Source organism: Clytia hemisphaerica, unplaced genomic scaffold (assembly GCF_902728285.1).
Source record: "Clytia hemisphaerica strain Z4C2 unplaced genomic scaffold, Clytia hemisphaerica genome assembly, whole genome shotgun sequence".
NCBI classification, from domain to species: domain Eukaryota; kingdom Metazoa; phylum Cnidaria; class Hydrozoa; order Leptothecata; family Clytiidae; genus Clytia; species Clytia hemisphaerica.
The window spans coordinates 878,505-900,312 of NW_027103806.1; the positions used below are offsets into that span (position 1 = coordinate 878,505).

At 35.3% G+C, this 21,808-nt stretch overlaps 2 protein-coding genes across 2 annotated transcripts in view; one reads left to right on the plus strand and one right to left on the minus strand.

The window, feature by feature from the left end:
* LOC136806446 (kinesin-II 85 kDa subunit-like) overlaps positions 1 to 21,808 on the plus strand; it is a 205,037-nt gene that overhangs the window by 181,399 nt on the left and 1,830 nt on the right. Inside the window, exons 2-16 of the mRNA XM_067063023.1 lie at positions 6,956 to 7,025; positions 7,579 to 7,849; positions 16,140 to 16,284; positions 16,634 to 16,718; positions 16,932 to 17,037; positions 17,287 to 17,426; positions 17,784 to 17,981; positions 18,129 to 18,184; positions 18,294 to 18,412; positions 18,706 to 18,804; positions 19,502 to 19,658; positions 19,766 to 19,838; positions 20,018 to 20,125; positions 20,402 to 20,512; positions 20,691 to 20,816. Coding sequence (XP_066919124.1) covers positions 7,020 to 7,025; positions 7,579 to 7,849; positions 16,140 to 16,284; positions 16,634 to 16,718; positions 16,932 to 17,037; positions 17,287 to 17,426; positions 17,784 to 17,981; positions 18,129 to 18,184; positions 18,294 to 18,412; positions 18,706 to 18,804; positions 19,502 to 19,658; positions 19,766 to 19,838; positions 20,018 to 20,125; positions 20,402 to 20,512; positions 20,691 to 20,816 — 1,800 coding nt within the window. The 5' untranslated portion in view covers positions 6,956 to 7,019. The remainder of the gene's footprint in view (positions 1 to 6,955; positions 7,026 to 7,578; positions 7,850 to 16,139; positions 16,285 to 16,633; positions 16,719 to 16,931; positions 17,038 to 17,286; positions 17,427 to 17,783; positions 17,982 to 18,128; positions 18,185 to 18,293; positions 18,413 to 18,705; positions 18,805 to 19,501; positions 19,659 to 19,765; positions 19,839 to 20,017; positions 20,126 to 20,401; positions 20,513 to 20,690; positions 20,817 to 21,808) is intronic.
* LOC136806459 (uncharacterized) lies at positions 8,879 to 13,420 on the minus strand. Its single transcript, XM_067063040.1, has 6 exons — positions 13,024 to 13,420; positions 12,698 to 12,864; positions 12,258 to 12,387; positions 11,761 to 11,931; positions 9,335 to 10,075; positions 8,879 to 9,084 (listed from the first exon to the last, which is right to left on the minus strand). The coding sequence occupies exons 1-6, from the start codon at positions 13,274 to 13,276 to the stop codon at positions 8,915 to 8,917; spliced, it is 1,632 nt and encodes a 543-aa protein (XP_066919141.1). The 5' UTR covers positions 13,277 to 13,420; the 3' UTR covers positions 8,879 to 8,914.

Sequence of the window (21,808 nt, forward strand, 5' to 3'; positions counted from 1 at the left end):
CGGGAAACGCATGTTTGGACTTTGTACCCTATGCTGCACTCAAACACATAAGCCAAAGTCCCGCAAAGGCGGGACAAAAATCAGTTTTTTGAAGTTTGCAAAAAAACGCCACATAGAAGATCTTTCAAATTCAGTATGTGAATGGAGCAGTAAAAAATACAACTTTTCTATTTTTCCTTTTTTTTGCAAATAGGAATGAAAATAAAGGGATAATGATAATTGAATACTATCCATTGATGATCCGCGGCACTATCATAAAGCTAGAATTGCTTCGTGTACTCTTCGCTTGAGAAAATGATTGACAGATTGAAGTTTTTCATCCCTGCGGGACGCGCCGCGCGGGAGTTGGGCGCTCTGCGAGAGTTCTCAGCTCAATCCTCGGACCGCGCTAAAAATGGTAGACTGAGCTGTGATAGATCATTTCGATGGAAGTTGTTGGAATGTTTACAAGGCTCTTGACAGAAAATCGTTTGTTTCATTGTCAATGATGACAGTGCGGTTATTAATTTTGTTAGATCTGACAAATTGATGTTTGTAAGTGCACTTAATAGTTTTGATTCCCATTGAATAATCATATTCTGGTTTCCATGTTATTAGATGCTGTTTTAGAGCTTTAGGTCTACACTGATTAATGGTAAACATGATCTGGATGTTTGTTTTAACTAACTGGTGAAATTGAAATTTCACCATCAAGAAAATGCTATTCCCGAATTTTCAAAATAAAGATCAGTTTGTGTTTCTGCTGAAAACATCATTCACGAATTAAATCCTGATTTTTAGAAAGCTGGTAAAATAATTAAATGTCTTCAATCATTCTGTGAGCATTGGTTCGATAGCTCTCATTCGTTCTGACATGTACTTGCGCTACTTTGAGAATCCCGACACTTTTGTCACAACAGTGGAGCTGCACTAGAGAGCCAACTTAATGACCTCAAATCCGTCTCACCGATCCACTGAGCCCTTGCGATGCAAGTCCATTGCGAACGAATGAGGCCGCCCTGGTGGGACGCCTCACCTTTAACGTTGTGTTACACACTGATCAAATACTAATACACCCTTTTAATGGTTTGCTTTACATACGACTCGAACACTTTTGAGTGAAAAATCACTTGTGGTTTTTTCTCACGCATGCGTAATACATATTAAGGGAAATCAATTTTCCCTAACCTGAAAATTATTTTCCCGAACTTAGGCTCTAATTTGTGACAGTTTAAAATTTTTGATTGAATTGTCTTATTTGAAGGTTTGAAAAATAAGTTCTGATTTGATTAATTGTTTAAAGGATACACTCAAATTAAAGAGTTCGGGAAATCGAACTTCCCAATCTGGGAAATTTTATTTCCCTAATTCGAGAAATCACATTTCCCGATCCAGAGAAAGAATAGAATAAAACAAGCAAGGTCACAATTCGTAATATTTCCTTTCCCTAACTAAATTACCAAATTACTAAAATTTGTGTTTTCGGATAGGTTTCTTTTTTCATTTAGAAAGAATTTTAGCGGTTGGTATTATTTTGTTTCCCTACCTTGGTCACAACTTTTACCTATTTCAAAAATTTTAAGTTTATGATTTAGGTTTTGCCATAGAGGATTTTATTGATCCCGAATATGTCAAACAGATTTGGGAAATTATTTCCAGAATGGTAAAAACAAATACCCAATGCTCCAAAGAATCCCAATTTAACATTCCCTAATCCTAAAAGAAATGGGTCGAAATTCCCAATCTGTTTTTCAATTTTCACTAGTTTGGGATTTAAAGATTTTTTCCTGTGATACAGGTGCAAAAAAGTGAAACATAGAAAAGTTTCATTTTTCATTGCATTAAATCAAAATGGTGGATTTGGAAATCTTTCTATGTTTAGTTTTTTGCACAAACCCCTGTAACATGGGCAAACACCCCGTTGCTAAGATATTGGCTTGAAATCGAAAATGACAGGCTAGCTCTAAAGCTCTAAAACAGCATCTAATAACATGAAAACCAGAATATGATTCTTCAATGGGAATCAAAACTATAAAGTGCACTTACAAACATCAATACACCATTTAGTAGTGTCAACTGCGCACGCGTCCAAACAATTTTCCATTGTTTTGATTTTAGCGACCGCTCTTTCCCGTAAAAAAACGGTAGGTAAAATTCCGGTTCTCGTAAGGAAACCTAGCAGAGAAAGGGTAGGTAAAGAACTCCTTTTAATCATAACTTCCTTTCCTCTAGATGAATTTTCTTGAAATTTTTAGGAGAGATCCATAAAATTATCATTGATATAATGTTCAAATATCTAAACCATTCTCTTTAAAGGAAAAAAAAAAATTGACAATGTTTACATTCCTTTAACCTTCCACAGTACTAAAGTGCGCATTTTTACCTACCGTTTTTACGATGGAACACGGTAGAGATAGCGAGACTCCTAAACGGTGTATTTGTCAGATCTAACAAAATTAATAACCGCGCTGTCATCATTGACAATAAAAGAAACGATTTTCTGTCAAGAGCCTTGTAAACATTCCAACAACTTCCATCGAAATGATCTATCGCAGCTCAGTCTACCATTTTTAGCGCAGTCCAAGGATTGAGCCGAGAACGATCTGCGAGCTCCTGCGCGGGTGAAAAACTTCAATCTGTCAATCATTTTCTCAAGCGAAGAGTACGCGAAGCGATTCTAGCTTTAGGATAGTGCAGCGGATCATCAATGGATAGTATTCAATTATCATTATCCCTTTATTTTCATTCCTAGAACTTTTTCAAAAAAAAGGAAAAATAGAAAAGTTGTATTTTTTACTGCTTTATTCACATACTGAATTTGAAAGATCTTCTATGTGGCGTTTTTTTGAAAACTTCAAAAAACTGATTTTTGTCCCGCCTTTGCAGGACTTTGGCTTAAGTGCTTGAGTGCAGCATAGGGTACAAAGTCCAAGCATGAGTTTCCCGTAATTTTTGTATGAAGAGTTAGGTCTGAATGAACTAATATGTTTAGATCAGCCGTTGGCGAGATATGACGATTTTAAAATTGTTTAAAATGCTTATTTTTGCTGAGTCAGCACTTTTTTTCGATTTTAAAATTGTTATATCTCGCCAACGGTTGGTTTAAACCTACTAAACTATATATTTTTCTGAAAGCCCTTGATCAGGGCTACATGATTAAATCATTGACATTCCAATTTATCCATCTCAGTAAAAATGCTGACGTTATCAAAATCTTCATTTTTTTGACTTTAGAGGTCATATCTCGGGACCACATGGTCCAAATTTCAAAAGTGACCCCATTTTCTTTATCTGCTCGTCGAGAGGAATCTCCCTGTCTAGTTATTTTTGACATTTGAAAACCATTAAAATTCAGTTATCAAGGGTCCCCCCTTGATTAATTGTCGAAAAAAGTACCATGTCCGCCATTATGGATTTGAGGGTGTTTCCATCATCTTTGGGGTGGGGCTTTTTTTTTGGTGATTCCTGACATGTTCCTGGACCACTGTGCAAAATTTCATTTCTACACCATTTTTGTCCCGGTTTTATGACCTAATTCTACCTGACTAGTAAACAAACCGCCTTTTTCCAGTGTTTCCTTTTAGGGAAAGTTTTTTTTTGAGCCTGTTGTTGCATTCTTTCTTTTTATGATATTATACCACCCTGAATTTTTTTTCACAAAAAGCATCGGCATCAAGAGTTAGAAGCTGACTAAAAAAAGCGCCTTTCCGGCCCTATCTAAGCTAGCCCCTGGAGATCCCATGCTATGATTTCTTCTTTTATATACTGTAGGTAGATGGAAAAATGTATAGCATGGTTTGGGCTGAGAGTTTGAATTTCCCAGATCCTAATAAAGGTTGAAAACATACCGTGAAGTCGGGTAACTTGCATCAGCGGAGGGAAACTTGCATAGCCATCAAATGACTGACCAGTCAAAGCAGCAAAGTATCAAAACAAATGAACTACGCAGCTCTGCTTGCAGCTCTACTCTGCCATTTTGTTTTGATTTAACTTTGTATTTTAATGACCAGACAGGTCATTCATTTGAGGGGTATGCAAATTTCCCTCCACTGATGCAAGTTACCCCACTTCACTGACATAGTTCGCACCCCCCCCTTTATAAAGGGGGGGGGTAGCGATGTTCAGAAAATCTCAGAAAGGGGGGGTAAGAGAATTTTTTCTAGAAAGGGGGAAGTTTTCAGAAAGGGGGGGTTCATCTAGAAAGGGGGGGGTAAGATGTCAGTGGTATGTTTTTTTTGTTCCCAAATTAGAAGTTTTATTTTTAATTTACAATGCAACGTAGGATTTTAAAATTTTGAGGGGGGTAGCATCAAATTTTAAAAGGGGGAAGAACCTAGGGTAGGGGGGTAGCTCTAGGGTAGGGGGTAGTGACCCCCTTCCGAACTATGTCACGGTAGCCAATCAAATTTTGTTTTTCTTTTACTGGTCACTCTTTCTTCAGAGAAAGCGTAACACAGTTCCGAAATTTGGTTTTATTTTTTTAGTAAGTGAGGATAGTGCTAAATTCCAATTTCCCACTGTAATTTTTTTGAGGCAGAAATCTGCCTCACAGTTTGTACCTGTCCTGCTGTATATATTAGATTATAAAAATACAGGACGGGTCTCCTGTCTATATCTAAGCAGGAAGCTACTATAAACCTCTCGCAGGGAAAAACAGGTTTGTTATACCTCTCAAACAATTTTATACACAACAGTGGAGCGCACCATTTTCCCAGGCCATTTCTTAGAAGTTGGAATTAATAGGTGTATTTTGATTTGCAAGCTTTTTCACATTGAGTTGACACGGGGGATGTGGAGCAATTTGGTCAAAAATAATGAGAAAGGAAAAGAAAAACAATTTTGTGTTTAATCAGCACAATATAACAATAGGAAGACACCGTCCTAAAAGATGTTTTGGCAAACGCAACAGTCTTTCGAATAAATAATTACTTCCACATCCATTACTTTCCCTCAGCCAATAAAAACATGATTAATTATCTTGTCTTTAGAACTGCTGTGGAGTAATATTAGTTATTCAAAGGACCGTCGCGTTCGCCAAAACAACTATGTAATATAGCTATCTATATATTTCATACTAAAATATCATAGGACCCATTATCCGTACATTTGTTTGTTTAAAAAAATGGAATATGAATAAATAAATAAATAAAATGTTAAGAGCAATAAAATATCGATCCTTAGATACTTAAAGGAGAACTTATATGTGGTAATTGACCTTTTGCTAGTTAGAATGTCATGTTGAATAATTAAAAACTCCAGCATCAAAACAATGATAAGAAAAGATTATCAAACAATTGTATTAATTTTGCATTTAATGTGTCATTGTTTTAATGCTGGAGTTTTTGATTATTCAACAAGACATCCTGACTGAGTAAAAGGTCTATTTGATCAATCAAGTCCATTTTCTCCCCTCATCCCTTAGGAGTGTTGGGGGCAGTGGGCAGTGAATCAATCAATGGAACATTTTTTTATTTGAATGTTTTTAAAAATTATCAAACTAAAGACAATTAGCTACAGACTTAGTCTAATGGACTTGAATAACCCAAAGTGAAACTCCAAGCCATAAGTTAAGAAGATTTTGGGTCTTGACGTTTGACCAAAATGAACCCCAAATAAAACCCAAATCTAACACAATAATATTAAATTAAATTAACAAAAAGTCTTTGTGGCATTACTTATTTCCCTATCCTCATGTATAGCAACGACAGATTTTGGAAAAATTGGAGACTATAATTTTTCGAAAAAATAAGCATATGATAAACATACTTCGAGCCTGAGTCTAAAATATCTCTAAGCATAACTGAGCTTGTTTCCCAAAAAACATATGCTTATAAAAAAAACATGTATTGTTTACAAATGGAGTAGAGCCAAATTGATTGCAATTTATGGGGCTTCAAAATTTTTATATAAATTTGAATCGTAGCTTTCATGAGCTAAATTTTAGTACTATTTTCAACTTTCTCTCAGTCTTCCCTAAAAAAAAAGAGGAAAAAACATGATGGAGTGCACGTCAGCAAATTCCATGCTGGTTTCGTTTTTTTCAGATCTTTGATCTTCACCATATATTTTTGAGAAATTTTTGCTGCAACCTTTTTCCTTTTCAACTTGAGGTAATTAGCAAAAGCACTCCATTGCATAGTTAAGGGTCATTGAGAAAAAATCCCAACATAGAATTTCAGAAAGGTTTAGATGGTGTACTAGCCTGGATATCCAGACCGTAAACTATTTCACCGTCTAGTTTTTTTAAGATCATGTTTCTGGTTTACGGTCTGGTCCAACTAACTCGTCTGCAGGGATATTTTTCCCTGCATATGCGAGTGCATCTGATTGGCCAATACGCAGCCCAGTCACTGATCAGAATTTCCGCGGGATTTTGTATGTTTTTCTATGTGTGCGCATAATTTATGGAAAAGCTGACCTCACAAAAAAAAGATAAACAAATGAAAATGAAAACACAGGTTCATTTCTAAACAAAATGGCCGCTGGAAAGGAGCCTTTATAAATGTGGATTATGTTTTGATGTAGTTTAAAGTAGTTTTGAAAGTTTTTTGAGTTTGTAAAAGAGGTTTTATAGTAAGTTAATTATGTGTGTCTGCCTGGGTTTACAAAGTTTTGATAGTCTGTCGACAAGGGTTTACTCACAGGCAGTATCAAACAAACTGTACCCAACTTTTTTAGTTGCACCAGACTCTAAAATTTTAGAAACTTTGTATAATGAGGTAAGAGTTTTTTTCCCAAATTTTTGAGTCTGGATACCCAGGCTAATGGTGTACCATCATATTCCCTGTTTTGGGTTTTTTCCTTGGTGCATATTTAGGGTTAATTATGGTAAGACAAATAAGTCAAATTTCCTAGAACCTCCTTCGACTAATCATTATGTACCCATACCGCGAGAAATAATCCAATCTGAACCTAGTAAGTTAAAGACCCTCAGCCAATCAGAATTTCACATTGACTAATTTCTACTTTATTATAGATATCTATAAAAAAAGTCAAAAATGGAGTAGTTGGCAAAGATCTAAGATAATTCAAAGTTAACTATGGGGGTAAGTATTTGAAGTATTTTGACAAAAAAATTTTTTTTTTGTGAAACTGCTATAATAAATGTTTGTCTTAACAGGGATGATAAAAACCTTTGTCTCTCTCTGTTTTTTGTTAATTTCCATAAAGAAAAAAGCTTTTGCTAAAACAGTATTGACCTTTTTTGATGGTATGGCCATTATTTCATAAAAATATCAATGATAACTTTTAGATATTGGTCACTGTGAATTCTAGTAACGGTACAAGTATTTTGGAATTTTTTACGATACCAGTGAGTAATTCACAAAAAAGTATCATTCTTTCTAAAACTTCACACCAAGCCAAGGCAATATTCCAAACAGACAGGGCTGATTCCCCTAACAGCAAAAAAAAGGAACTCTTCCAAGTGATTTTCAATAAAAGGGTTGCTTATTTTTATAAATTTATGATTTCAAGAAACAATATCATGATTTATATTATCCTATAATATACCTCTTACAACTTCGTTTTTTAGACTAATTGTAACCATTCATACAGAATTTAGGTATACATAGTTTCAAAGTTTTCTTTATTTTGCAGGGTAAAGGTGGTGGAGGTGGAGACAATGTCAGAGTAGTTGTGCGTTGTCGACCTCTCAATGACAAAGAGAAAAATGTAATGAAATGTACAATTGCTGTGAAATGTGATGAAGCAAGAGGATCAGTTACAGTACAACAATCAGCATCTCGCAGTAGTGATCCACCAAAGGTTTTCACTTTTGATCGTGTTTTTGGGCCAGAAAGTAAACAAACTGATGTCTACAATGATGCTGCCAGAGCTATTGTTGAAGGTGTTCTTGAAGGATATAATGGTAGGATTGTTTTCTTCTCCAAAAACTTATCATATTATATGGACAATCAATTTTGTTAAAGTTTTAAACTTTTACTGTTTTGAAGCTATTTGTTTGCTGTAGACAGAAACTGTATATAGCTAAGTAAAGTTACATTTTGTTGCAGGAACACCATTGGAACTGATGAGAAAGATACCTAATGAATTTTCATCAAAGAAAACCAAGCAGAACTGTTCTAGTTATGATATAAAGCTAAAGAAAATTAAGATTAATCTAGATTGATAATGATCCAGAGATTGTCAGAAGTTAAGAAAGGGTAGTTGAACTTGAATTCTTTTTTATATACATAAAAAGAGGTCAGCAGAGATTGTTTGGCCACATATGGATGGGGTTGAAGCAGTGATATGATATTCAAGCCAAAGTTACTACATAACAGGATTTTGTTAGAATTACTAGTAAAAAAATACATGCATCTATTTAATTCTTTGGATTACAAACGTTTGATGGCTTTTGAAGTCAAAAAGTCAAACTTGAAGTAGTGTACATGTTTTTCTTTTTATAAGCATAACGTTTATAAGCATACCGAGACCTGAATTTATCTAAAAAATAAGCATATTACAAGCATATTACTGAGCTTGCTTTTGAGGTGTGTAAGTCAAAATAATTTTTCTTGTAGATGGGAAAGAAGTCGTTGTAATGCAATTGTCGTTTGTTTGTGTCTGAAAAAGAAGTTGTAAAAAAATACAAGCGTAAACGCGGCAATCGTTCACAACTTTCCTGAAAAATCTTTGTGTCATTACTTTTTCCCCTATCCTCATGTATAGCAACGACAGATTTTGGAAAAATTGGAGACTCAAATTTTTCGGAAAAATAAGCATATGATAAACATACTTCGAGCCTGAGTCTAAAATATCTCTAAGCATAACTGAGCTTGTTTCCCAAAAAACATATGCTTATAAAAAAAACATGTAGTACGTAATGTACTTTAATTTTGATAAATTTCATACATTTTTAAAAGCCAAATAAAATTTTGGAAAAGGACTGATTTACTTTAATTTATGTATTCCATAATCAGTTTTTCGCAAGTTATCGCATTTCATGACTTTGACTTTCTTTGCCTTTCGTTCTTCTACAACAACAAGTATAGACAATGAAGACGATCAAAATGATCAACACTACACCAGCAATAACTGCTACTATAATCGTTGCATCTTTCCAATCGTCTCCATTTCCACCTCGGGAAGGCTCTGTTAGCGCTAAAAGAAAATAAACGATATTAAGTTGACAGATCCAATGTTGACTGTATCAAAGGCTTTATCACAATATCACTATAAGCAAAGGAACGCCCCAACTAAATTAATTTGCCCTGCTTTGTTTGCAGTTTGTTTTAACCAAGATAACTTTATCTCTATCTGAAAATATGGGATCAAAGATGTATCAAGGAGAAATTTTGAATATGATTTCGAGGAAGTAATCACTCTAGAGGGTGGGTAAAGTAAAACTTACGTGTTGCTTGTGTTGTTGATGCTGCTGTTATATTCCATGTAAGCTTGACCAAATTTTCACATTTTGGAAGATCAGTTGGTCGTGTAATTTTTAGCAATTCGTTTGGTGCTTCATTTATCATCAATGCCATTCCAGCCAACAAATGCATTTCAATATGACAATGCATAAACCACCAGCCCGGATTATTTGCGCGTATCCGTACCACAGCATACCCACCTGTTGGGATCATTAGCGTATCTTTGCGAGGTGGATATTTATTCATGTCTGGTACATGGCCATGTCGCCATGTTGAATTTGCCCATGCTGGGTCGTTACATTGGGCAGTACTACAGTAGATATCTGTGTTGTTTTGTAAGTAGTAATTACTGACTATACCTGTTGTTTTGTTTTGATTTGCATATCCTACCTTCATGACATAGAATTGATGCCCATGCATGTGAATAGGGTGTGAATAGCCTGCACCATTACCAACATTTGTCATCACAATCTGCACGGTTTTATTGTAAGGAAGAATCAGCTCGTGTTGGCAATAACATGTTTTCGATGGTCCACATTCCTTTCGTGCACAATTAGGTGACCATTGTATCAAAGGATCCACTGCTGGGAATTTGAACTTTTTACCATTGACTGCTCCTGGTGATTGACCATCAGATTCAGGGAATCCGAAATTCAGGAAATGTTCCATACTATCGTCTATGTATTCTGGTGGTACATCAGCTGCATTTGCATTCTCTAATTCATCTATGGTTATGCATTCCGTATTTTCATCACTCTTGTAATATTTAAAGGGACAATTGATCACTTTGCAGCCATCTCTCACACAATCCTGTTTTTGTGTTGTTGGTTCATCATGCACACCACTACCTTTGTAATGCAATATTGCCAAGGCGTAATTGCGCTTGTAATCCTCACCAACCTGTATTAATACAAAGGATATTAGGATTAGTTACAAAATATCCGAGATTACAAACAACTTGATGAAATGCGATTGATTTGGACAGGGTCAGCTGTAATCTAGGACTTTCAGACAGTCTGTCGATTTTTAAATGTGGTTCACGTGAATCCAGCTTGGCTACCTGGAGCTGAAAAAACGTTTAGAGGAGTGGGTATTTGAAATCGATGGCGCTAACACTTTAGACAACTCGGCCATCACTCCATGTTTTCTGCGCAGTTTTAATCTAGTAAGCAAGGAGTAAATGATAATCTCTCGTAACTTGTTTTTTTTATAAAATGTACAGCTACATATATCTAGCCTGACCAAGAATAGGGTCCTTTGTTATTTTTAAATATATTTTCGTTATATTTTCGGTTTCGGGTTATAAGGACTAAAAGAATTGCTTACTTGAATGGACTTGACTCTGATCCAATAATTATCCACCTTTTGATTGGCAGTCAACATGAAATCATAACGTTCACCAGGGTTGATGATAAATGATTGAACTTCCCATGTAGGGACCGCGAAAGACGGGGGTAAAATGGTTGGAATCGACCAAAATGTTGTTTTTAGGTTTTAGACCACCTATAACCATGGGATAAGTTTTAGAAGCATTCTTATCATTAAATAAATGTCCTGTAAAAGTTTGGTGGCCATAACTTTATTTTTTATGAAAATATGAGCAATTTTGTAAAATTTTGAATGGCAGACGACCTACCAACAGAAAATTGGATTTAGACAGGTGAGCGCGTCCTCAAACCCCCATGATGTTATACATTTTTGGAACTGGAAGAGATCAGCGCTGTTTGTTTTTTTTGTCTCATTGACCCAATCAAATCCTACAAAAAATTATTCAGTTTTTTCTGGGAAAAAGCCACTTTTGAGGGCTTTAGCTGTCCTCCCCGGCATTAAGACAAAGATAATATGAAATTTCAACCTTTTTTACATATTGTTTGTTAATAAAAATTAACATTTTCAACCGCGCTCTGCTGTCTTTTTTGGCTCAAAGTTTATTGGTATTCGAGAAATTCTACAGAATTGTCGAGCGCGTGTTTGTTTACAATTCGAAAGTTCAAAGTCCACGGAGAGTGACAATCTGCCAACTCTCCGGCATACAGGATATTTTCGATTCATTCGTACGGCAAACGAAAAATTTGAAAAAAAAATTGATAAAAAATTAAAACTTTGTCTTGAGAACCTTCGTGCCAAGTTTCAATGCTATAGCATTAATAGAAGTAAAGTTATTGCAAAAAATGTATTTTTTGACATAACCCCCGGATTTTCACTTTTAAACCTATTTAACCATGATTTTTACAAAAATCCTCGAAAATCGTTCCAAAAAAAAGGGTCATTTTCAGGAGATAGAAAATTTCATATCTCGAGAACGGCTTGGCCGATTTTGATGAATGACCCCTCATTTTTTTTCTTTTTTGATGCTCTTTCCAATGAGCATGGTTTCAATGCGCTAAAAACAATTTGAAAAAATCATTGCGGTCCCTATCCCATGGTTTGATATCAAATCCATCTGTTGCCATGACACTGAGCTTGTGGTCATCCACAGAAACCCTTAATTGGTACATGGTACCGACATTGATAACACGAAAGCGATATTTTTTGTTTTGTTCAACTTCGAATTTTTCTAAGGGAGCTTTTGACCAAAGACCTGAATGAAATAAAATTATAAATTATCACAGTGATGTCATTACGAACGATTATTCAACCAACTTGTAATTTTCACTTTTGTCAGGCATGATGATATAAATCGAAGTGCAAAATTTCTAACGAGATAGTGTTTACAGACCATATAATTTTCTATTATCTTGAAAATGGTGAAAATTCTCAATTAATTGCATCACTAGAACATTCAAAATGGCGCATTGTAAATAATTTACAGACCAGTCTTTAAAATACACAAATGATAGGGTTGACCGAATCCATTGTCGGCTTGTATGAACATATTTGTTCGAAGTGTACTGGTGTAAATTATACCTGTCTTTTTATCATAGTATCGGCCTCTTCCATTTATGAGAGCAGAATCCCAAGGGACAGAACCAATAATTGCATTGTCTGGACTTTTTGAAGAGTTGTAATAATTTGTGGACATCATTTTTTTGTAAACCTATAATAAAAATCACAATCTGAAAAATTCGTTTCATCTTAGCTGACTGTGAGAGAAAAATTGATCTGAAAGTTGTCTTCACCACTAACTACTCAGTGAAATTAGTTTTGTCACGGTGAAATAACTCAGCTGAAAATGGATGAATTCAGCAATGACTTTTAAAAACGTTAAAAAGACAGTTGGTAAAAAGTAATCAAAATGCTAGATGACCTTATTGTGAAGTCTGTTTTCAATCATATGTTTTTTACAAGCACTTTATTTGATATAAATGGATTAGCCAGATGATCAGTGGATTGATTATAGTTCATACCTCTTCAGAACGATCGTGCGTCCAATCTCCTACTGTCATAATCCGTTCTTCTGGGGGTTCACTAGCACTTGGTTTTGGGCGCTCCTTGATCACAAATGCTCCATATAACCCATTTGTCCTTTGTGCACCCATGTGACTATGTACCAATAGGTTCCTTTCGGTGAAGCCTAGAAGAAATAGGAAGTTATGATTATGCCGATAAGTACAATAGATATTACTAGGTTTATTAAAGTTGGCAATAAAGCCTCGTTGCATTTTTAAGACAAATTTCGGACAAACTTCTGAAAATGTCGTATCTTCACTAGAGACAGTGCAAGGCAAGCTCTAAACGAAAGGGATGGTGTAGCCTAGTCTGTTACTTACCGTGAAGTTATAAACATAGATTTCGCCAGCACCAATAGGACATTGTGTTACATAGCCGACACCATCCATCCATGGAGTACCTCTTTGGTGTAAACCATGCCAATGAATAGTCACTGTATCGCTTAACAAATGGTTATGAAGTCGTATAATGACTCGTTGACCTTCATACACGATCAAAGGTGGACCAGGAACTGTGTCGTTGATTGTCATTACCATTCTTTGAAAACCATCCAATGTCACCACTTTTCAGGTGAAACCTAACGAAAAGAAAAGTGAAAATTTTATTCATGTTTTGAAGGTCTATATGGGACAAACCCCCGACCCTACAGATTCCTAAGGAAATATTGTGCTTAAAAGTATACTACAACTTTAATTGTAGTAATTAAACATGTTTAAAGCCGCTGCGCCTGTCGCAAGTCAGGGACTACAGATTGCATTGGTTGGGTTTTTGAGTGGTTTTTGGTGGATGTGTTTTTCTGCTTGGCTTTTTAAACTTTATGTCTATTGGTTTGTTGGTTCTTTTTCATAAAATTCTCATTTCTTGACAGGATGTTTGATTGGTTTGATTTATATATTTACAAAAATTCAAAAAAATGGAAAAAAACATATAATTATAAAAATATTAGTGCCTTTTTATGTTTCATCTTTATTTTATTTAGTATTTTCAACACTTTCTCTCCTTGAGGTCAGATCTCTGATCTTCACCATATATACATAGAAAAACGGCTACTTGAAAATCAAATTTCATCTACTTTCGAGCTTAATAATTATACGTGCTTGCGTCCCACATGAAATATTTGACTGCTCCTAAGGGTACCGAAAACAATAAAAATAGTCCTCGATACGTTGAGGTAACTGCACCTTTTTCACTTTCTTGTAAAATACATACCAAATTTTACTAGACTTATTTCATAAGAGTGTTTTCCTATGACATAAAAAAGAGGACACATGGCTTCACATACATTAACCAGTTTATTGGATATGTTGTAGAATTGATGTTCTTTTTCATTCCACTTCAAATGTTGATATTGATATTCCATAGACATTCTTGTACTCACATACCACCAATATTCACAAACTTCATTTGGTGGTGGCTTACATTCCTGTTGCTTCGTATATTGACCATTTGTTGTGACAATCAACCAAAATGTTGCTATTAAGAAATACATTACACCCGAACGTCGATAGGCAACTTTCATTTCTTTGCAAGAAAAAGCTCACCCCCTTCCGTTGCACTAGTCGACTGCAGTTTGATAAACACTTCGCAAATCACATCCGTTTTTATTTCAAATATTCATAAAATGCCTCTCTCTAACCGGGGGTCATGAACCATGGAAATGATAAAAATAAAATTGAAATCAATAAGTATGATCTATTCAAAAGCAGCTAATGTTTTCAGAAATTTCGAAGCAAGCTTTGTCAGTAACGTTTATAAAACCCCCGGTTCTACAAAAAAGACAGACTTAAATGACTAATAAATCAGAATAAATACCCTAAGAAGAGCTGCAATACCATTTAAGGACTCCAAACTGTAATCTCCTTTTGTTTTCGTGATGTACCTCCAAGAAACAAAAATGCGGAAAAGTAACTTTTAAGGACTGGAAAAGAACCTTAGTAAAACGTCCTACATATTTGGGCTAATTGATTATGGCTGATATCATGTCGAGGTAGATCAATTAAAAGTTGATTAAGGAAGCATAAGTAGACTGAGTCGTGAAAATCTAATTTAGTATAACGAGGACCTTTTTAAAATCCTTCATTACAAAAGAAGGATGGTTTAGTAAAAGTGAGGGTAAATCCATTCATTATACATTAATTTATTTATCTAAATCCATTAAAATCGATTAGTTAAAATTTTCTGACTGAACCGAGGAGGAAATGTAATGTTTGAGAAATGCAATCCATTTAAACGAACTTAATTGATTTTTTTTATAAAGCATTGTTAAAATTGCAGGAGAACATGTTAACATGAGAATATTTTGAGGCTAAAGAAAATTCTAAGATTTATAGCGCATAAACTCGTCGATTAAGATATACTTGATATTTCCCTCAAAGAGTCCACACCACCAGTCTCTCAAACATGAAATAGTGGATCATATTAACACAAGCTCTAATTTCTTTGCGTAGCAAACTTTTCGAGACAATTTGATCACGTTTGTCTAATAATTAAACAGCGACCGTGCGCAGACGTGCGCTGGTAAAATTGCTCGTTTTTCTATCAGATCCACCTTTGGAAAAGGATCTCTTGATCCCTTGATATAGTTGTGTTTCTCCTCCCTTTTGCTAAAGTACCGTGTTGAGCAAAGTAATGAATACCCATGTGTATACTAAAAAAAATACTGTATTCCTTTTTCGAAAAACTCAACTGATGATTGCGTCAATGATGCATGAAACCACCGGTATTGGGAAAGACAAATATGTTCCTTTTAATTAATATGTATGTTATAATTTCTCTCTGGCTTCTACGCCTAACAGGGGGGGTTGTACTTTTACGGTGTGACGGGATTCAGCAAAAATTTTGATGTTTTGGTATTTCGAACCCCTGCAAACCCCCCGGTCTTAATCTAACACCTATTGTGTATCTATCAATTCTTGAATTAGATTGTTGGTGACCCATCATCTGTGATTTATTGCATGGAGGCGGTTCAATTCCACGTTTTTTTATATATTATATAGAAACCAGTAACTTTTGCTCAGGCTTGGCTGTTCTTATTTCTCTTGATTTCAGGCTTAAATGTATTTAGAAATGGCTTAAAAGGGGATTGAATTGGGCTGTTTCTTAGTCATTTCTGAAATCTGATGCTGGGATTTATTCTTGGGTTGGGCCAAACTTGAGCCTTGACCTCATATAAGATTGTTCTCATAAAATAGCTGTGTATGAAACCTTTCTTAAGAGTTGCAATTCTATCGTGCACTTCCTTGTCAATCTCCCGAGTTGAGAGATAGGGAGGGTCAAGGGATCTAAAGCTTTATTCGAGATAGAGTGAGATTTTAGATTGATTAGTTTTCGAAAAACTTTTACACTTTAAACAAACGTAATCTTCCAGAAAAGTGAGAAGAGATCGTGCTTCTTTTTCAGGCACCATCTTTGCGTACGGGCAAACAGGGACGGGGAAGACGTTCACAATGGAAGGGGTTCGTTCAGAACCTAACCTCCGTGGTATCATTCCCAATTCTTTCGCTCACATCTTTGGTTTTATCTCAAAGCTTGATGGTGAAACAAAGTAAGTCTCAGTCGTGTTCTGCACTTTTTATTGGTAGATAGAGTTGAGGTTCTCTTTAGTTTAATTTGAACTTTGAGGGACTAAGAATACGTTGACCAAGACTGCTACAATTTTGTAGCCGGCTGGAGTACTGTACGTGGGATAATCTTTTTTAGGTAATCTTTCATATTTTTTTGTCAATTTGGCAATTTTTTGAGTAATTTGATGAGGAAAGTGGCGCCGAAATTATTGATCTGGGACCCCCCCTTTCGTCCCCGAAATAGCTGTTCGTTGGGCACCACCTCATACCACTACCCTTTTTTAACATTAAGCATTTTGTGGATAAAAATCAATAATATGTCTTTTTTAGATTTTTAGTTCGTGTTTCATACCTTGAGATTTACAATGAAAATGTCCGAGATCTCCTCGGTAAAGATCAGAATGCAACTTTAGAGGTAAAAATGATTTTCTTTTTAAACATACTTTATATATTGCATTCTTTCCTTGAGTTGGTGGTGTTTTACATACCTTTAGCAGTTTATTTCATACAGTGGAGTACCCGCACGGGGAAAGCAAATTTGTTCGAGTGAAGGAAACTTCGAGTTATGGAGTAAGGTTTTAAGGCATTGTTAGCTGAAGGGACGAAAAAACGTGTTCTATTTTCACAGGTGAAAGAACGACCAGATGTCGGTGTTTACGTGAAGGATTTGTCGGCATATGTCGTCAATAATGCCGACGATATGGATAAAACGATGAGCCTAGGAAACAAAAATAGTAAGTCATTTCTGCTTAAACACAAATTCATTTCTATGGAAGTAGATTCTTCTGTTATTTTCTTAGACGTTGATAATCATCTTTGGAACTTTGCTGCCTCCTCACTCCCAATCTAAAGAATAAGATTTCCTATAGATCTTCTTCGGCATCTGTCCATCCCAAATGATTATTCTCGCATTCCCATAGCCGACACACAACTATGGTTACCTTAGTTTTCTTGCTGATACAATTTCAACATCTAAATTTTAGGATCTGTAGGAGCAACAAATATGAACGCGGAATCTTCAAGATCGCACGCAATCTTCACTATCATTCTCGAGAGAAGTGAGAAAGGACCTGATGGACAACAACATCTTAGGATGGGAAAATTACACATGGTCGATTTAGCGGTAAGGGTATAAAGTGTTGAAGTTATCCAAATTAAGATTTGAATTTTTTATGATAGTTGGATGATCACTTCAAATTATGGTAAAGCGCAAATATTTTGTACCCACTCTGCATGGAATGTAGAGGAGTTTGACAGAGATATTTTGAAATTACCGCGGTAACCCGTAAACTAGCGTCATTAATTGCCACAGCGGTAAAAATTCTTTTGGGAATCATCAAAAGTAGTTGTCACCAGCCGAGAGAGCAAAAAATTCTGATCATATTTGATATGTAAAACATGTCTTGTATATTTTTTCTATCAAAAGTAATAAGAATTTGTAATTTGTAAACACCAGGTAATCACCCTTCTTCTCTCATAGGGTTCCGAAAGACAAGCAAAGACGGGGGCTACTGGTGATCGTCTCAAAGAAGCCAATAAAATCAATCTGTCATTGTCAACCCTTGGTAATGTTATTTCAGCGTTGGTTGATGGCAAAAGTACACATATTCCATACAGGAACTCTAAGCTTACCAGACTTCTGCAGGATTCATTAGGTGGAAACTCCAAAACTGTCATGGTAAGAGAATCTTCAACTGTTTTGAATCTGGTTTCATCCTGTTCAGTACCAATTGGGCTTTCTATGTTGCTTTTAAAATCACATAAAAAGATTGAGTCATTAGGATCAGTAGCAACGGCCATTCAATTTTGCACGTTTTGTGTTTAGATCGCCAACATGGGACCTGCTGGATATAACATGGATGAGACCATTAGCACATTAAGGTAAGTTGCCCAATTAAAAATTCTAATAAAACTTTGGGTTAAAAGCTCGTCCTCAGAAAGAGGTGTGACCTTCAATTTTTTGTGACTTTTTCATCGTCATTTTGACCAGATATGCAAATCGTGCCAAGAATATCAAGAACAAGGCCAAGATTAACGAGGATCCTAAAGACGCCTTGCTTCGGCAGTTTCAAAGTGAAATTGAAAAACTCAAACAGCAGCTTCAGGATGGTATGTTTTGTTAACATATTTTCATGAACCAAGTTTTATTTTCCCTTTTGAATAATTTAAGGTTGATATTCCTTCCTAGGATGCGTTGCATCTACTCTAGAAAAAAGTTTGTCTGCAATCTTTATTCATATTCACACAGCTGATATCTTACCCGAGAAATGGGGTTAATTTTACGATCATTTTGAAATCTAGTATTTTCTATCAACTTTAACTACTGCACTTTCCAGAGAAGGTAGATATTTTTCCTGTGTTTTACTAGTTGTTGTATTACTTGACTTATCTCTCACACACAGGAGGAGGTGGTGGTGAAGATGTTTCAGGTTCGGAAGAAGAAGATGAAGAATACACAGATGAGAATGGTGAAAAACAAGTGCGCAAAGTCAAAAAGAAACGTAAGTCATCTTTACATATTGTGCCAATCATGAACCTTGAAGGGCAAACCTGTTTATTTTCGTGCTGATGGTTAGTGCAGAATTAAAACTGTACCCTTACCGTGTGTTGCTCCAAAAATAACATCCTTACTAAACGGTTCATTCTTCTCAAAATTTTTACAATTGTACCCAACGCGACCCCTTTTCGGATAGTTCTGGATTCCTTGGTATAGGAAACCTCTACCTTTACTGCACTGTATTTCTTTGTGCTACCTTGACTAATAAATTCCGATTAGTCGGTTCTTTTTATCTGGCTTCTTCCCTTTCAGGCCAAAAAGTTTATGTTCGCTTTATTAATCTAATTTGTTTATCCCATCCTTTTTTCTTGGGAGAACTAAAACTTTTTTTTTGGAGTGGGGGTATTTAAGGCATGTCTTTTTTCTAGAGACTACCTTATTACACGAATATTGAGAGACGTGCAATTAACACGAATGTAAAATTTTCATGTTAATAAAAACCACGTTTATTTTTGAAGGCTCGCTCTAAAGTTTACACCTTCTCATTCGTGTTAATTCGATGTCGTGTTGATTTCAAGGGCGTTGAATACTTCCATACTTATATTCATGTAATAAGGTAGTTGTCGATATTGATAGAGACCACCGATATAACTTCTTACTTACCGTGGATTAATGAATGATTGATTTTTTTTCTGTTTCAGCTGCTCGTTGTTTATCTCCTGAAACTGTCAAGAAGATCAAAGATCAAATCGACTCTGAGCGCAAAGCATTGCTGGAACAGAAGAACCTTGCAGAAGACGAGAAAAGTAAAGTGGAAAGAGAATTACAAAAGAGAGAGAAAGAACTAAATAAAACACAGTGAGTCTTCCTTTTTATTACATTATTTATCGGACTCTTTTATCACTTTTGTAACCCGAATATTGCCAGTATCCTACAATGTGATTGTATTTGATATTTTTCTATAGGGACGAACAAAAGAAATTGCAACAAAAACTGAAATCTGTTGAATCGAAGCTGATTGTTGGTGGTGTCAACCTGGTAAGCTTCGAGAATCTCTTGACTATTTTTGTGTTACAGTGATTGAATGTTTATTTGTTTTGATTACAACGTCATGCAATCCTTTTGGGATACAAGTGAAAGATTTCCTAAAAAACTTTGACGTGTATTTACATTTTTTTAGTCTCACAACTGTAAATTTTTTCTTTTGTGTCTATTAGCTTGAGAAAGATGCGGAACAACAACGACTTCTTGATGAGTCAGCAAAAGAGTTGGAAGCTCGACATCAACGAGAAGCCGAGTTGAAGAAGAAACTCGAAGAACAGGAGGTAATTGAACTATGCTATTATAGATTAGTGAAATGATTTCTTCTGTCTAAAAATTTCTGCTTTTCTGTGACAGTAGCCGCGTACCGTCGACTGTCCTAGCTCATGTTCTTCCTAATTGGGGAATTTCCTACGTTCGTTTACATAATTTATCGACATGGAATGGTATGAATTATAACAAGAGGTATTTCGTGATTGTAATCGCAAATTTCGCGTATAGTAGATAACACTACACTACACGATTTGTTAATAGGAATTTTATACTTTCTTCTCCTCCAGGCTGAGAAGATTGACATCGAAGAGAAGTATGCGAATTTGAAAGAAGAGGCTGCTGGCAAAACTAAAAAGTTGAAGAAAGTGTGGACTATGCTGATGTCAGCGAAATCTGAGGTTTGAAATTTATATTGTAAATTTGTGAAATTATGTTCATACAACGTTTGTTACAAGTTATGCATGCCTTAAAGGTAAATATTTCGAGATCCAAATTCCAAATTCCAAATTCCAAATTCCTTTTAAAATAAAAAAAAATGTAGATGATGGGGGGTAAAGTATACTATTTTATTTTCAGATGGCAGACATTCAAGAAGAACACCAGCGTGAAAATGAAGATCTTCTTGAAAGTGTACGATCTGCTTCTAAAGAAGATAAATTCTTGCAACTTGTCATGGATAATTACATACCAAAAGAATATCAGGTACCCACCCAATACAACTCTCCTGCTCCGTCTCGTGGATAACATGAGTTTATGATTTGTCACAATTTAAGAAATCTTTCGACTGCCATTTTTAAGAATGACCCAAGTGTACCTCTCCCCTGTTCTTTTAAAGAAATGGAAGAAGCTTCTGTATTAGGGGAATAGCACCTAGTCTAATTGGACCTACCCCGGTGGGGTGGGGTGGAGGTCCTATAAATTAACCTGTGTTCGTCCGTCCGTTCGTCCGTTCGTCTGTTACTAACTTTTCTGAGGATTGAATCATAGGAATTTTTCGATTTTTGGTACAAAGGTGCAAAATAATAGTGGCCAAAATGTGACGGAGCCCGATTTTCGAAAAAAAAAATTTGGGGGCAAATGTAGGCCAAAAAGCAGCTAAAAACAGGTTTTTTGGACTTTGTGAAAAATTGGTTCATTAATTTTTTCTGATTTTTTGCATGAAAGTAGGGTAACATCATAGGTAAAAGATGGCTCAAGCAGATTTTTGCAAAAAAATTTTGTTGCCTCAAAAAACGCATGTTTATCTATAAGAATCACTTTTAATAAGCATACATCAATGTTCTTAGCCATATTATTATTTTTATTAGTTTTTTTAAGATGAAAATGTCACGGTGGAGGTCAATGGTTTGAGTTTTCTAGAAACACTTATTATTATTTTGGCTGAAAAACGAATCTTTATCTGTAAGAATCACTATTTATAAGCATAGATCAATGTTCTTAGCAAAATCATTATTTTATTATTATTTTTTCTAAACAAAGAAAATGTCACTTTAGAGCGCGATGGTTTGAGTTTTCTGGAAACTTTATTTATTGAGCTGTGCATTTTTCTGATAGTGGGTTGTTTTTATAAAGAAAAGCGTTTAATAGCTTTTTTATTTCTTTTTCGAAAATCTTTTTCAATAGTGTTCATAGTTTCTCTCATTAGATATGCTTTCTTTATTTTTTTTGTATTTTGACCAGTTATCGTCTTATGT